The sequence below is a fragment of the Penicillium pulvis genome (genome assembly GCF_028828015.1).
Source record: "Penicillium pulvis strain IBT 33274 chromosome Unknown scaffold_8_segment0_segment0, whole genome shotgun sequence".
Classification (NCBI taxonomy): Eukaryota; Fungi; Ascomycota; class Eurotiomycetes; order Eurotiales; family Aspergillaceae; genus Penicillium; species Penicillium pulvis.
In genome coordinates, this window is record NW_026643080.1 from 2,111 (window position 1) to 20,883 (window position 18,773).

General features: G+C 33.8%; 1 protein-coding gene across 1 annotated transcript; it reads right to left on the reverse strand.

Moving 5' to 3' along the window:
• Positions 1-8,406: 8,406 nt before the first annotated feature.
• N7503_009385 (uncharacterized protein) lies at positions 8,407-8,959 on the reverse strand (the record flags this gene model as incomplete). Its single annotated transcript, XM_057068931.1, has 3 exons — positions 8,407-8,429; positions 8,538-8,605; positions 8,700-8,959. 3 exons carry the CDS (start codon positions 8,957-8,959, stop codon positions 8,407-8,409), a joined length of 351 nt encoding a protein of 116 aa, XP_056915542.1.
• Positions 8,960-18,773: the final 9,814 nt, after the last annotated feature.

Here is an 18,773-nt window from a genome sequence, read left to right on the forward strand (position 1 = left end):
AGTAATACTTTTCTTTAATATAACCCTCTAGTACTTAGTCTATAATACTTATTCTTAATATAAGCTTCTAGTATCTAGTCTTTAATACCTACTCTTTAATACTAGCTACTACTATTCTTTAATACTTACTTTTTATAATCTATAGGTCCCTACTTAATAATATATACTCTATAATATTTTCTTTAATATAAGCCTATAGTACCTAGTCTTTAATATATATATAGATTAATACTTATCTTTAATATATATAATACTTATTCTTAATCTAAGCCTTTAGCGCTATATTTTTAATATCTAGTCTATTATATAAACTCTATAATATATACTAGATAAAAGTATTATATAATATATATTTATTATTAGGGGGCGGCCCCTTAATAATAGGTCTAACGCCTATTTATTAAGGCGTATTTTAAATATATTATTTATTAGGGGGCGGCCCTTTAATAATAATTAAGGCCTAATCATTTAGGCATAAATTATAGAGTAATTTACTATCCTTATCTACTCTTTTCTTATAGCTATTCTTTACTTTAAGATTATTAATCTTACTTAGTTAAAAAGGTATATTAATATTATATAGCTATTTTATAATCACTTATAGCTTAGGAGTACTATAAAATAGGGAAAGTATTAGGGTAGTAAGCTTATCTTTATAGTTATTAGATTAATTTAGCTAAATAGCTTAGTAACTTAATTAGGGGGCTTTATATATATATTACTAGCTACTAAACTAGATAAGGGGTAGATAGGGAAGAAGACCTAGGGTTTATAGATTAATTAAACTTAATAAGGAAGAAATTCTAAGAAAAAGAAGGGAAATTAAGAATAAAGAAAAAGGAAGGAAAGTTAAAAGTAAAGAAAAAGTAAATATTCTAGAAAGTAATATATATATCTAACTCTAAGGCTATAGTTTACTATAAATATATATATCTAGAAGACTTTTACTTTTAGGTTTTACTATAGATCTATATTTAGTTACTATTATAATATATAGTAACTTTAAATAATAATTATAAGCTTAATATATAATATAGAGAGGATTTTAAAATATAATTATAATCTTAAAAATCTTCTCCTTTTATAGTATAATAATTAAATTTCTCTAACCTTTTTATAGAATTATTAATTACTAAAATCTATATTAAAGATAGTTAGGTTCTACTACTAATATATAGTTACTTTAGATAATAACTATTAGCTTAATTTATAATATAGAGAGGATATAAAAATATAGATATAATCTTAAAAAGTTTCTCCTCTTATAGTATAAAACTAAAATTCCTCTAATCTTTTTATAGAATTACTAATTACTAAAGTCTATATTAAAGATAGTTAGGTTCTACTACTAATATATAGTAACTTTAGATAATAACTATTAGCTTAATTTATAATATAGAGAGAATATTAAAATATAGTTATAATCCTAAGAATATTCCCCTTTTATAATATAAAAAACTAAATTTTTCTAAGTTTATTATAAAATTATTAATTACTAAAGTCTTTATTAAAGATAGTTAGGATCTATTACTAATATATAGTAACTTTAGATAATAACTATTAGCTTAATTTATAATATAGAGGAGATATAAAAATATATTTATAACTCTAGAAAACCTCTTCTTTTAATAGTATAAAAATTAAATTCTTAAAATATTTTAGTAAGCTTATTATTAGCTAAAGTTAGGGATAGTATAAATTATTATAAGTAAGATAAGAGCTTATCTATTTAGATAGTTAGGGTTATTTAGCTTAGAAGATAAGAGCTTATTAGTTTTAATAGTTAGGGTTATTTAGTATAGAATTATAGAGTTTATATCTCTACTTTAGGTATATTTTTATAATATAATAAAAGATAGATTAATCTTATATTAGCTCTTTATCTAGCTATATATCTTAAAAAGCTATTCTAGAGATTTAAGATTTATCTTTTTTAATTTAGGTATATTATTAAGGAATTTAAGTATTATATATTCTTATTATATTAAATATAGCGCCTTCTAGTCTTAGTTACTATATTAAATAAAGTAACTATATAATATATATATATAGAAGTTAATTAATCTAATATAAGAGCCTTATACTCTCTCTAGTATTATACTCTAGATTAATAAAAATTAGGACTATCCTATTTAAGGATAGTAAAGATATAATAAGAAATATAGTATTTAAGCGACCTATTTTATACCTTAACTTTTAATACTATCTATCTATATAAATAAGGATAAAGTAGATTTTCCTTTTAGTAGAGGGTATTAGTAAGACTATTAAAGATATATCTAGATTTTTAGATAGATATCTAGTAACTTTATAGTATAATTAAAGAATTTAAATATTATACTTTTTTACTATATTAAGATTAATATACTTTCTATAGTATTAATTACTATATTAAATAAAGTAACTATATAATATATATATATAAAGATTAAAAGATCTAATATTAAAGCCTTACTATCTCTTTAATATAATACTATAAAATACTAATAAATAAGATAATATTTCTTAATAATTATAAGGATATAATAGGAAATATAGTATTTAAGTAACCTATTTTATACCTTAACTTTTAACGCTATCTACCTATATAAATAAGGGTAAAGTAGATTTTCCTTTTAGTAGAGGGTACTAGTAAGACTATTAGAGATATATCTAGATTTTTAGATAGATATCTAGTGATTTTATAGTATAATTAAAGAATTTAAGTATTATACTTTTTTACTATATTAAGGTTAATATCCTTTTTTCTCCTCCTATAATACTAAGAAATAGCGTTAATAATATTAACTTCTAATAATCCTTATAGCTACTAATATTATCTAATTTAAATAATAAACCATATTTTAGTATCCTAAAAGTAGAGACTTTTTATTAATACTAGTTTTAGTATATTTAAAGACCTAGTTAGTAGTAGTTACTTTAGTAAATTATACCTATAGAAATTAAATTAAACTAAATTTAAAAAGGTGGTTTAGATCTAGATAATTAGTACTTTAAGATTAAGACTTTTCTTATCTTATCTATTTTTCTATGGTTATAAACTAAAAAAATGATCTTAAGAACCCGCTATTTTTAAACTATTATTATACCCTATTAAATAGATTTTAGCCTCTAAGATCTAGGAATAAGAAAGATTAATAGTTAACTTAGACTTCTATAAAGTTTAATATAAATTAGTTAGCTTTTTAAATATTTAGTTAGTTCCTAAAGTTAGCCTTAGTTAGCTTTTTTCTTAATATTCCTCCTATATATTAAATCCACGCTAGGCTCTTAGTCAGCCTAACTAAGAGGACCCCTATAGGATAGATATAAGTTTAGTTATATATATAGGCTAACCACTAGTTATATAGATAAGTAGTAGAATCCGCTAGAGGAACTCATTAACCTAGATAAGATATGCCTCTAGTAGCGCTATATTCTACTTAATATAGGGATTACGCTTATACTAGATCACTAGTGAGACCTTAATAAAATCCTTCTAAAGGGACTCTATTATTAAGATATAGTCTAGTATCTAATATTTACTAGAGGTAGGTAGTAGCTAGCGGTTTTTCTAGTCTCTAAGAAAATTCTAGCTATATTAGTTATTAACTAGATTATTAGTTAGCTAGTATAGTAGGAGCTAAGGTACCTTATTAATACGCGATTTATCTTTATCTAATAGAAATAGCTACTCTAGCTTATATTACGTAAGCTCGATCTAGGTATAAATAAACTTTATAAGAGAATCTATAGTAAGTTAAAGGTCCTAGTAATATAGTATCTAGTAATTATTACTCTAAACTAGAAACCTAAGACTAGTAGATATATTTTAGATTCTTTTACTATAGGTCTAGAGTTAGGTAATCTAGCTAAATAGGTATTAAACCCTATATATTAAGAAATAGGCTTATATTTCTTTAAGCGTATTACTAGGATATTTTACCTAATAACTATTAGTAAGATTAACCACGCGTTATATAACTAGTATCTATAAGATTTTAACTAAGGTAGATAGATAGGTTATATAGCTAGTAGGCTTATAATATATTTAGTTCTTACTATTAATCCCTAAAGCCACTATAAAGCTAACTAGTGGACTTTTAAAAAGATCACTATAGAGTTTATAATTAAGAAGTATAATTAAAAGATTAAGATAGGCTTAGTTAAGGTCTTCTATTACCTAACTAACTAATATTTAAGTCTTACTATAGACTTAGGGCGTAATAGAGTTAATTATAGTATTTAGCTTTAAAGTAATTTCTCTATCCTAGAGAAGTCTCTAGTAGAAGGATTAAATATTATTAATAGCACTTAACTAGGATATTATAAACTAATAGCGAAGCTAGATTAGCTAGTTAGGCTAACTTATATAATATATAAAACTTAAAAGCTAGACCTAGATCTAGCGGTAGGTATAATAGGTTTTAGGGCGTAGCTTAATCTAGATTAGGCGCTCCTAGATTCTAGGATTTTAAATAAAGCTATTAATATATACCTAGTTAAACTTATTAATATAGTAGGATAAGATCGATTTAAATACTTAATTAATAAGTCTTTCTATATTATACTCTATAATAATAAGGATTAGCTCTATTATAGGGTTAGATAGGGAAGCGAGCTTAGCGATATTAAGGAATTTATACCCTTAGATATACTTAGGCTATTAGATAAGCTTAAGCTATAGAGAAACCTCTATCTTATCTTTTTTTATTAGCGTAACCCTATCCTCTATATTAGCGATCTTATTAGAGTAAAAGAGTATAGAGTTAATCTAAGCTTAGATAAATATAGCTTCGTTAGTTTTAGGTATTAGAATTTATATATTTAGTAATACCCCTAGATCTAGCGTAATAATAAAGAAGGAACTATAGGTCCTATATAGAGTTAATTACTAGTAGTATACTAGATATAAAGTAGTTAATAGGTCTTTCTATTAATTAGCTCTAGGCCTTCCTTAATAAGTGATAGAACTACTAAGTTTAGGAGTAGGATAAGCCTCTTCGCGATAATTCCTTATAGTACTAACTATATATACTATATATTAATAGTCTTTAACTATATAGTAGTAGCTATAATAGACTTATAGCCTAGGGATTAGTTAGGAGCTTAGGGTAGGTAGGATAAAAGGCTTAGTATTTAGATTCTATATTTTAGTCTTAATAGCTTTAGTATAAATCGCTATCTATTATACCCTAATAGAAGAGGAAGGATATTATCTATACTTTATAGCTAAATAGTATATAATACTTTAAGCTTCTACTAGATATTAATAGGTCTTATAGATCTAGAATCTATAATTAGTATTAAATATAAAGAGTTCTTTAATTAAATTTATAGTAGTAGTACTTAAGAAGGAAATAGTAAGAAATTAATAGAAGAAGAAATACTAAGAAGTACTATATAGTAGAGGACTAGAGTCTAGATTATTAATTTAGGGATATTTTAGAAGATAGGGGTTAGCTTATTAATATAATTAAAAGAAGCCTCTAAAAATATAGCTACCTAGGTAAGTTCGCGTTATAATATATAGGCGTGAATATAAGAGCTACCTATTTCTTCCTTAATATAGCGTCTAATAAATACTATAAATAGTATAAAAATTATTAATAAGTTAGTATCTATAGTATATCTATATCTATAGATATTCTAGATATAAGGATAGTAATAGATTATACTATAGAAGTATTTACTCCTATATATATTTCTAATCTCTAAATAATATATTTAGCTTTTAGTAAAGTCTTATTATCCCCGCCCTCTTTATATTATTTTTTAATATATTTCTAGTCTAAATATATTAAGAATAATAAACTTATAACTACTAAGAGCTAAAGGATTTAAATAAGGTTTATAGGCTAATAGATATATACTATAGGTAATAGATATATATAAAATAGACTAATTAGGATATTAAGAAATATATTAGGGTTAAGTATATTTAACTACTATAGTATAGGGTAGTTATATAGAATAGGATAAACTATTTAAGAGCGACTAGAGTAATTAAGTTACTTACTAGTATAATTATAGTCACTTTTATATCTATATTATACACGATTTTATAGGCCTTATTAAATAGCCCACTACCTATATATAAGAGAAGGTAGTAGGTTTAGAATAATATAGACTAATACTAATATATAAATCCTAGATCCCGTCAAATTTCTAGCTTCTATAATATATTTTTAGGTAAGATATTAAAGATCATAAGCATAAGAATTTTATTACTATATTAGGACTAGTATAGTTTCGCCCACTCTATAAGACCACTAATAAGTACTAACTTTAAATATAGATTATAAGGGCTATAATCCTTTAATATTAAATATAAATATATTTTTTAAATAGCCAAAGATAGGAGATTTCTTTAGTATTAATTTTATATAATATTAAGCCTATATTATAGTAAGTAGATATTTATAATTCCCCTTATAGAAATAGAACTATATAGAAATAGAAGTAGGAGGCTTAGGAAGAAGCCCTAGAGATACTCTAAGCTATAATATAAGTAGATATATAAGAGTAGCTACTCTTATAAAGTAAGGAGGTAAGTAAGCTAAGGTATAAAGGAAATATAGAGAATTAAGAAACGCTTAAATACTATTCTTAAAGAACCCCTAGATAAGAGACTAAATAGGTAAAAGTAAATAGAGATATACTAAAAGTAGCTAATCTACCTCTAAGAAACCTATATTATAATTATTATAGATAAGATCTTAATAGATAATAATAGTATAAGCCTCTCCTATAATATATATAAGAGAAAATAGAAGAATAAGTATAGGATAAATAAGTAAAAGCGCTAATACTACCCTTATAGCCCTATAATATCTATTATCTATAGCCCTTATAAGAGTAAGACTTAAATAAACTCTAGCCCTAGAGATAGAAGTAATAGAAGTAAGTACTTAAGAATAAAGAGGAGCTAAAGAAGGAGATAAAAATAGAATATATATAGGATAGATAGGCTCTAGATCTATAATACTAAATAAGATAGCCCTAGGAAGATATACCTAAATACCTTTAAATATAGAATAGAGAGCCTTATAATAAGCCCGCTTAGTAGTAGTCCTAGAAGAAGCTAAAATAATAGTATCTATATATAGATTAAGATAAGTATCTATCTATATCTAGTTAGTAAGAAGGCTATATAGAAGAGTAGAATAAGAGAATAATATACTTATAAGTAGATCTAATTTAACCTAATATAATATATATAGTAATTATCTATAGTATTAGGAATATAATAGATTAAATAACTACTAATACTACTAAGATTATAAATATACTATATATATTAAGTAATAGCTAGGTTAGTAAGATTAATATATATAGGAACTCTAAAAGTTAAAGCTATAAGATTAGCTATAGTAGAAGATAAGAGAATAAGAAAAGAAGAATAACCTTATAAGGAAAGAATCTATATATTATACTATAGTATAATTAAAGAATAAATATATATTATATAAAATAATAATAAAGACTTAAACTATATAAAGGAAATATCTATATATTAATATAATAAAGATAATTTAAACCTAATAGAACCTATATTAAATAGTCTAAAGAGTCCTAGCCTATAAAGAAAGGAGATAGTATTATAGTATATCTATAAGAAGGCCTATAGAAGGGTTAAAGAATAGATATATAAGGACCTAAGAATACTTCTATATACTATAGTTCCTCTATATAATAGAACTAGCTAGAGAAAGGTTAACCTAGGATCTTAGGTAATCTAATTAGATAAGCTATATATTAAAAGTAGAATTATAGAGAACACCCCTAGAGTTCTCTAGTAATTATATTATTATTAATATTAATCCCTATAGTATACTTATATACTACTTATATTATTACTCTTATCTAATTTAACCCTAGGATAGTAATCCTAATAATATAGCACTAATAATATTAACTTCTAATAATCCTTATAGCTACTAATATTATCTAATTTAAATAATAAACCATATTTTAGTATCCTAAAAGTAGAGGCTTTTCACTAGTACTAGTTTTAGTATATTTAAAGACCTAGTTAGTAGTAGTTACTTTAGTGAATTATACCTATAGAAGGCCCTATCTAACCTAGCCTATTAGGCCTAACCTATTTACTAAAGCCTAGTCTATAATATATACCTCTCTATCCCTTATATAGCTTTCTATAGATATACCATAATAACCTAGAGCCCACTAGCTTAAAAACATATTACTTTATACCTAAGATAGACCACTAGATAAGTGCAAATATATCAAATTATTGAGAGCAGGAAGTGAAGTCACATGATTATCCAATATCACTTTTGTGGTAAAAAGGTAAAGAAAACTGATCCAACCACTAATCTCGTTCCATAGAAATATATAGGCCATATTGGTTATATTTCGATATGACTTAGGCTTTTTAGGCCCGTTGTTGGATACACGCAAGGTTTAGATATCGCAGGGTGGCAGAGCTGGAATAGATTCTATGATTCAATGAGTTAGATGAGAGGAATTGCGTATCATTGCTGTAAAACTCGAAACTCGAGATTCTATATGCAGATAGTATAATAAGAACTTACGTTTGCACTTGATGGGGAGGACTTCCAGTCTGCGGACCCATTCATTGTTTGCAGTCTTATACCAGTTCCTGGAGCCATGTTAACAAAGCATTAGTTTCGAGTCTTTCCAGTTACAAGCTTGGTTTATTACAAAGTATTGCAACACAGATAGGGTTCACTCACGTGCCATCAATATTAACTGTGCAAACAAGCATGAGGTGTTGCCCACTGGCTCTTGTACCTGAGGTTGGAACAGCGTCACAGGGAACGTTCCTAAGTTTTCTCTCTGTGTTAAGATCGCATCTGAGACCAGTTGTAAGTTCCTGCTTTTTGTTTAGGTGGAACCCTGGCTCGTTAGCCAAATCACCGTATGGCTCTGTGGGTGTGGCAGCTGTCATTGCCAGTGCGGGAATGGTAGCGAGGACGACCAATACAGACTTCATTTTCAAATAGGCAGAAGGGCGTGGGGACTTTGTGATTAAAGTGCGATATATGTTAATGGAAACAGGCTGATAATGGTATAGTACTAGCTTTTTGTTGCTACATGCAGTCTTTATATAGGGTAGAAATTCACGAAAGCCAAAGTGGAATACATATTTATCATCATCATCACTCTCAACTCATTACGAGTCTATTCGGGTCTAGATGCTATTTCCTGTCGGCTCATGCATATCTTTCATCATTATGATCTAAACAGTTGTTTACGAAAACCTTTCGCATGGGCAACCCATGGGCAACATAATATTACCCTATCACCGGCCTGCTTAGACTTAATGAAAACTTTCTGGTTAGTGGTAAGATTTCGATACTCTAGCCAGTAGAAGAGCACAAATTATCATTCTCATGTCACAATTGCTCACCAGGCTTTCAGTTAATAGATAATAATTATAAAAGGTTTAGGGCTATGAAGGTAGACCTTGGACCTTCCCAATCGGCCTCGCTAGATGATAACCCTATCTACTGGGAGAATAAGAGTGTATTTCTGAACAAACCTGTTATTAGAATCTAGATTACCTATCTGGATACGAAATGGGCTTCAAAGAGAAAAGAACCAGTAGGAATATACGAAGACTCATTTCTTAAATCGCGAATACGAATTATTTCCAGTCATATCAGAGATGATGCTATAATTTAATGAGTACAGAACCAAAAGATTGAAGTTGTTTTGACATTCAAAACAAGTCTATTCCTATACATCCAGGCGCACAATTAGACTTCTCCATAACCCAAGTTGGGTCCGGGCTGGATCCAGGTTAGGTTGGGTTCTGGGGAAGTCTACCCATAGTAACATTCTCTGTGAAATTAGATCTTTGAACGTAAGGGCTGTGCGAACTAGATCAGCGGCTTAGGATACGAGCCACTCATACAACTAGCTAATCAGAAAATAAAACCAGAAACCAGACTCGTGCGGTGCAATTTGGAGCTACCGGATTTTTGGCAAATCTACAAGTTTCCAGGCTTGTTTACTAGCCATGCGAATATCTAATACGTTGAGAGAAGGTTATCATAGACTGATCTAAAGTGAGATACCATAAGTATACTTCCGCACAACCTAAGTTGGGTCGAAGGTCTCGACCCAAAACTCAGCCCAACCCAGCCCAGGTTAGGTTGGGTTTGCGGAAGCCTAATTATAAGGTTTAGCAACACCTAAGGCCCACACCACCTGTCTCATAGAATTCTGCCGAACTCAGAACGTCATGAGTTTTGTTAAGATAGTGTATACCATCCCTGGCTCTCAATAATAGCCTCCACACAACGCGGCTTGGTCTCTGAGAACTACAGCAGATATTTTATAGGTTCGTAATTCCGTCTATATGTATGATTTTCAAGCGACCCACACAGTCAGCACAAAAACAGGCTATCAAAATAATTACACATGCTAAGGATTTAGGAGCTAGTGAGCGGTCCTTTCCAGGTCTTGGAGTCCAGCCCAGTTTCTCCGGGGGATGCTTGGCATACATCCCGTGTTATACCACTCCGCGAGGGGCTTGGCATGCGACCTATGTTAGATCAACCCCGGTCAAATTAGCATCACCCATGAGCCCGCATCTTGGCGCCCAGAAGTTTTTTTAGCAAGCAGAATAAATCCACCTCGTGTTTCGTATTATTTATGTCTAGACTTCCGCAGAACCTAGCTTAATCCGGACCCAACCCGGACCCAACCCGGGCTGGGTTGGGTTTTGGGTCAATACCTTCGACTAGGCTTCGGCAAATGGGTTGGGCCTAATGGGTTGGGCTGGGCCCGGCCCGAAAATGGGCCCCCATTCATGCCCATTTTGGTGGGCCCAAATTGATGTGTATTTTTCAGAGACTATACAAAAAGTTGATTTTATGTTTGGACAGGTAGCCTGGGATTATATTAGATCGGAGTGATAAAACGAGCAGTATATGAGTATGCATTTGGACTCTATGGGTGTATACCCTAGATAGCTCGTACAACCTGCGTGTGCTTGTGTTATTGCCTTATGCTGTTGAGTCAATCGGCACATCTCCGAGTATGCTACCAACGAGCGTTTCCCTTTTTACTTCATATTCTCATATTTAGGACAATAGTCCTATCACTAGAAGCATATACTTGATTATTGGCGTCCATTCTGCCTCATCAGCTCCTTGTTATGTGGTAACCAGCTTGATTGTTAGATATAACCTTAACTTTGCCCATTGCCAACAACCAATAAGCAAGAATACTGATGTTCATGAAATTCTAGACACGAAAGTCGTAATATGGACGTGTTGACCTGATCTTACTAACATGGATTGATTGTAGACATTCTTTGGGTCAACCAGTAGAGAAAGCGAAGTGTTGACTTACAATCGAGTTCTACCAAAATATACGTTGCTTGGCATGTTCCAAGAGTCGATAATTGATGATTATCTCATCGACCGGCTCTAGTGGACGATGCTGAGTATTTGCGGAGATTTTCTCGTCTTTATGAACTTAAATCTGCTAACAGCCACTTAGAGCCATGTTGCCTTCGTTTTACTATAAACCCGTAAGCCCCTCATGGACGATCTTGTCATATAGTACCACTCACGACACGAGCCAGTCCCTTGTTCAAATAATGCCAAGTCCTCCATAAGGAAACAGAATAATAGGGTGAAAGTGAGTTTCGATGCTTAAATAAGATCATAGCACCTCTACGGTAGTTTGGGAACTCGTTAAATGGATAGTCACTATTATAATGGCCAGGCCAATCTACGAAGAAGTAGATTTAATCAAAGGAATTTGTTGAGAATGCTCAACCATGGCGAACCCAACACATGGCTTAAAGTATTACCACGGACATAGCTCATTTACAATATAACAAGTAACATGTATCCATGTATTCACCAGCCTAGTATTCATATTATCAGATATACGATCTTGGAACTATGACACGGGTGGTAGTAAGGACTGCAGGCGATTCCAAAATTTGCCACGGTTTTAAAGTCTACAACCTCCTATTTTGCCTAGAACCATATTTTCGAGTTTATGAAGAACCAATTGAAGTTATGTCTTAGACAGCCTGGACCACAGGGTTATCTTTTAGCGCCTAATTTACTAAAAACGGCTTTGTCTAGATCTACAAGTCAATCTCCTCGGATCATCATGACACAGCCCTAGAATTTAGTCTCCATATAGTGACAGTGAAGTATGTATATATAACAGCATTTAGCCTGCCTTGTTTCATGCGCTTCGCCTTAGCCAAACCCACTTTGCGTATATGTTACCTTTATTATTCATTACCTCTTTCTTTGATTTTGAATCTACGACGAATCGATATATCTAATCTCAGTATGAAAGCCAATTATGCCATCTTGGCTGCGCTTTTGCTCTGTCTAGTCTCTGCTTCACCTGCGGCGAGATATAAAGGAACTCACAATGAGCAAGGTATCATAACTGGACATCTTAAGTGACCTTACTATAACAATTTCCTAGTCTCCAAGAATAAGAAGTGTGACCGGATAGACCCTGGTTGCAAAACTTGGGATTCCATCAGCTGCACATGCAGCGACAGCAAATATGGTTTTAAAGTCAACCGCCAAGCCAATGATCAAGGCTCACAGAGTGATGCCACAACACCGAGCGACACAACAACACCGAGCGACACAACAACACCGAGCGACACAACAACACCGAGCGACACAACAACACCCGGAGATACAACAACACCCGGAGATACAACAACCATAACAGGAACAACAACACCGGGAGAAACAACAACAACAGCACCGGAAGTCGACAAATGTCAGAAAAAACATTGCTGCAAAAAAGGCTGGGACCCTGATACTTGCCAGTGCCAGGGCTCTTGGTGCGAGAATTTTGATCATACGTGTGAGGTCTGGAACTGGAAGTACTGCACGTGTAGTCAACCAGGGAAGGGAACTCCATGTCTGCCGCAAGGCAAACCTGAATGTCAGCAGAGATATTGCTGCAGATATGGCTGGGACTCTGCGAATTGCAGGTGTCAGGGTCCGTGGTGCGAGAACCGCAAGCCTCAATGCGACGATTGGGACTGGGACCTCTGCGAATGCAAATCAAAATGCCCTGTTTGTCAGTGTAATGAACCAAGACCACCTAGCTGCAAGTACTGGGACGGGGTTGAATGCAAATGCAAAGACACGCCCTGGGGAGGTTGTTCAAAGAAAAATTACCCTCATTGCAAGATATGGGACGATCAGCACTGCGATTGTGCAGAGTGCGAAGAGAAACCCGCTGATTGCAATGATTGGGACGATGCAAAATGCGAGTGTAGGGATTGCGGCAAGTCGAAGCCTTCTGATTGCAAGGTGTGGGATGATCAGATTTGCAAGTGTTCGCCGTGCGAGGAGCCGAGGCCTGCTGATTGTGAGGAGTGGGACGAGAAAATTTGCAAATGTGTTGATTGCGGGAAAAAACCTCCTGATTGCGAGGTGTGGGACAATCAAACTTGCACGTGTTCGCCGTGCAAGGAGAAAACCTCTGATTGCATTAGCTGGGACTCCGCAAATTGCACGTGCAGTGACCTAGCTACTGGAAGTGGAACTACCGCAAATAGTACTACCGCGATTAGTACTACCGTGAGTACTGACGCGAGTGCTTCCGCGAGTGCTTCCGCGAGTGCTTCCGCGAGTGCTTCCGCGAGTGCTTCCGCGAGTGCTTCCGCGAGTGCCCCCGCGAGTAGCACTAGCGCGAGTAGTCCTGCCGCGAGTGCTTCCGCGAGTAGTGCTCCCGCAAGTGCCCCCGCGAGTAGCACTAGCGTGAGTAGTCCTGCCGCGAGTGCTCCCGCAAGTGCTCCCGCAAGTGCCCCCGCGAGTAGTGCTCCCGCGAGTGCTCCCGCGAGTAGTGCCCCCGCGAGGAAAAACCAAGAGGGTGGAAATCCAAAAAGGTCACTACGACGGACATTGCTGCAAATGTGGAGATCCTAATTGCCAACAAAACAATCATCAATATTGCAAAGTCTTTTTGTAAGATCCCCGGTTCCGGAAATTGCACTTCCTTTATCTAATTGGTTTGTTCAGGTGCAAAATTGGCTCAATGATTTGATTCTTATTGAGTCAGACTAATTAGCCATAAGATAGCTGGAGGAAACAATAAGATGAAAAGTTATTCAACTTTTTTTGTCGCTTTTTTCGCTTTTGCTTTTGGAAATCATTCAACATTGATTTGGGCTAGTTTATGTGGAGAAATTGTATGTAACATGGACTGCTATTTGACTAACATAGTGGGCTGATAAGCAAGAACAAATTGAATTATTATCCCATCAAATGCTAGCCTCAGGAAACCAGAAGAAGCAGGAGAGGAATATCATTTAGAATAAATTTCTGTGAGTTCCGACTTATAAGAATTTGCCCTCCCAAGGCATACAATTTCATAGCTCGTAGTTATCACTCAAGCCTGCATGCTACTTTATATTTCCTATTAGGTGTGACAGACTAACTACTACTATATATACTAATCGTCTATAAACATAGAAATCTTCTATTCTAATAAACATATCCAATATAGTCCTTTGTTAATGAATTTCTCTTTTCTCCAAAGTGGTGTATTAACGTCTATATTAACGCTCACAAAACGCCCTACTCAGAACCTCGGCTTTGTGCTGGCTAACTAAATAATAGGGTCCCTAGTAAGCTACGGGTTCGTTAATGGCACTTTGTCTAGTATACCGGACTTAATGCCTATATTAGATTCCACACTACCTAGGTGAACGGAGATAAAGCTAGCAAAATCTTCTAGGATATTAACTAATATTATCTCCAACTAGCGAGCTAGAGCAGCCTTATTAGCGCTATAGGAGGAGAAATTTGGGATGGTCGTAAACGCGCCGATGCTGTTAACGTTGATCTCTACCGCGGGATCACCTACACTAGAAGTAGAGACAGCTTCGATATAAGCCCTATAATAGTGAAGGAAGGATTAGGTGAAGAGTATGGTTCTATAGATATTAATCGTAAAGGAGGTTTATTATTCAACGAAATCTATATCTATAAAATTAGTAGGACTTAAGAGGAAGCCTACGTTATTAACTGGTATTTTGGGGGAGTAAATGGTCAAAGAGTCGAACACGCGTTTAACATCGTCTTTAGAGGTGATTTTAGCCACTAAAAGTATTACTTATAGTTTTTTAAAAGACTAGGATAGCTCATCTATAGTAACCTATAACTTAGCTTCGGTTCGCCCGACCAGGATAATTCGAGTAACTCCTGCTTCTATAAACAATTAAGCAATAGAACGGCTAATCCTATAACTACTTCTAGTTACTACGACCGTTTTGCTCTATAACTTATACTATAGTAGAGTAGGGGAAAGCTACTTATAAGGCTAGTGATAATCCTCTAGTAGCATTATGAATTTCCGCTTTTTATAGATATTTTTATAGTATTTCTTTAGGAAGGCCCGTAGAAGAGCTAATTTAGGTAAATATTAGGACTTAGAATATTTCTATACTATACTTCCTCTATATAATAGAACTATCTAGAGAAAGCTTAACCTAAGTATTATAGACCTACTTAGGACATACTACTCTAGACCATAGAGGACTAATAGTTCCTAGGAGCTATTCAATAGCGCTTATCGCCCGCGCTATTTATGGCCCTAAGCTTACTAATATATAGAATACTTAATTATACTATAGGACGGTTAGTAAGAGGCTAAAACTAGCCACCTTAGTATAATAGGAAATACTCTACCTTAATAATAAGGTATTATAAGAATAAGGTTATATAAGGCCTAACCCTTAGTAATTAGTTAATATCCTATCTATTTAGATAGAATAGACCTAATAGTAGGAATAGACCTATCCTAGTAATAGGATAGGACTAGAGGAGGACTAGGATATATAAGAACGCTTACTATTTATATTTAATTATATATTATTACCTAGAACCTATAGTTCTAGCTTTATTACCTTATTTTATACTTAAGTTAACTAACCTACTAGAAGAGATATACTTATGAGATAACGCGTGTCGCTAGTCACGTGGTTATTCCATTAGACCAAAAGGTATAAGCCAGACTCTTCGGTTGAAGAGTCTAGATTCTAGCGATATATATATTAGAGGTCCTCTATGGGCGCGTATAGACCAGAACCGGGCCCATATAGATCCTGATTATATATAATCAGCCCATAGGTCCAGGATCGTGCGCCCACGATCCTACTAGGACAACACTTAGTCTCTTATTACTTAATATAGACCCTAAGTATAGCTTAACTAGGCGCACTATCTAGCACTACCTAATAAGAGTCTATATAAGGCTAACTAGCAATAGTACGATTATGATTAAGACTTAAGGATGAGCTATTAACGTATATATATAACCACTATGAGCGATACTTACTATGACTAGTTAGCACCGCGTAATACTAAGCTTATAATTTTTAAGATTACCACTTTTGATAAAGGCCTTTATTAGAGAATCAAATGATTAATATATCAGAACGATATACATATATAGGAGGGGAAGCAAAGAAGCGTCAAAGAATTAAATTAACGTCTTTTATATCAATTTCCACACTGTTTCCAGCACCAAACACACCCCTTTATTCAGATTTATCTACAATCTCAAAGTGAACCTAAGAGGAAGCCAACCTCTTGAGCTCTAGGTAGGCTATTCTCCCGGAGGCTGCTTTCCCGGGGCTTGAGCAGGTGCAGCTACAGCAGTAGCTGCAGCTGCAGCATTACATCCCGTAGCAGTCAGTTCACAATCATCGAGATTCACTATACGTGCTTAGTTTCATTCTCATAATTTGATATCTTTATAACTCACGGAGGCCACTACATTGACTCTTCCTCAATCTATTATGCCATATGAAACACTTGTGGCTGGGGTTATAGTACCATCTCCTTAAACCCCCATTAAGGTCAGCGATGTAAAAGTGAAACCATTCCAATGATCTACTTACTTTTCCCCTCTCTTATCCTGCCCCTCACGCCATCTACAGCTAATCTCTCCCTTGGGGACGGTAGCAATTGGGAATGACGTCACGATTTTACATTGTTCGGCAGGGCAAGAGAAACAATTAGCTTTCGCGACAGTTCCACCACTGGTACTGAAGGAGCAGCTTAGAGCGGCAGCCATGCCTGCAAGGCTACAAATAGTAACCAAAAGCATATTGTCGGTGTAGTGTAGTATGTGAATAGAAAAAGGCATGCAACAAAATCGCGGGATCTGCGTAATGAATCATTTCCAGCGAGGAATTCAGTCCTATTTATCTCTCTGGTTGTACAGAAAGCCGGGAAGCGCGAATATCTGAGATTGATGACCTTCTCAAAAAGCCCTGTCTAGCTTTGCCTAGACTCTATGGACACTTGAGCAAAACCATGCAGTTTACGAAATACAAGCTATGAGAAGCAGTACTTCACACAGATGTGACATCAAGTTATCAGGCTACCATTGGTGGATCAATAGAATAAAGGGTTTCAAAACCAATCATTACAAGTTGATCATCTGCTGTAGCTCAATCAATTGCACTGAATCCCTCTCGTATAGGAAGTTTAATTGGATATTATAATACATCGCCACGGCAGGCCTTGGCGAGGCTCCAGGTTATTACAGGAATTGGTACATGCTAGCTGATAAGTGGAATCTTTTAATCAATCCATCCGCCAGTAACACCACAGGCTCCGCAGGCTAAAGCCGTGGAAGCTACATGGAATTTCGTGGATACGTCAAGGAATTCTGAAGTAGCACACCATAAGGGTAGCCTGACAAAAGATGACGGAATTAGGCCACAGGATGCCCTGACGAGGTCCTAAATCACTTTTCAATATATAGTTGAAGTATTCTGCATATTGTTGAGGCAGATGAAACACTGAATTAAGGTATAAGTGTGTTATCAAACAGAACTATGTAAGGAAAGATCCCACATTATAGTTAAGGCTATTACCTACTCGTATAGCTATTTGACAGGCTGCTTCTTCTACCCGTGATCTAGGATCAATACTATCGTATTAAGTTGAAGGGATACAGTACTCACCTTTTTTGCGCTCATGTTAATTTAAGGTTTGACGTCCTAGAATCTCGGCTACGCCACATGACGCACGTTGATCATCTGAGCCTAAGCTTCGGCAGGACCTAGACCTGACCTAGGGCCTAGACTAGGTACTTGTTTAGGCCCTAGCAAATCATGATTTGTATAGAATCAATGTCTTAGCGGTGCATAGATTAGGAAAAAGGTTATACAGGCTCCCAAGGGTTTAATTAGATAGGCTCCACAACGTAACGAATTAGCTAACTAACTTAACGAACGTAATCCTCTAGCGAACCGGCCGCCCAGTCAGCCTGGCCACTCTAAACCACTTTTGTATTAGATATAATTTTATTATTATTATATGTCAGTAAAAAACTGCGAAAATCAATTAAATCGCAGGAATAAGTTTTGTCAGCATAAAGAACATACATGTATAAGGCAACTTTACGAGGATAATGCGGGTCTGACTACCCTAAAGTTATATGAATCTTCAAACCTTAGGCACATAAAATCCTCTATTAGAATATGATCATAAAGCAAACTTTTACTATTACCCTTATAGTACTAAAGCACTAGTTCATCATTTGTAAAAATATCCAATTTCAATTCAAAACGTAGACGTAATTGAGTACTCAACGGTGTCACTTTCCACAAAGAAATCCCCTTTTGAACATATTATTGACTCCAGGTAAGCAAACAAATGAAGCACAAATCAACGAAGTACTACAATAGACCAGATCAAACAGTAAGATCAAACAGTAACTAAACTAGAACTTGTTTCAATGCATCGAAGCCACTGCCAAAGAGCATTATATGATGTTCT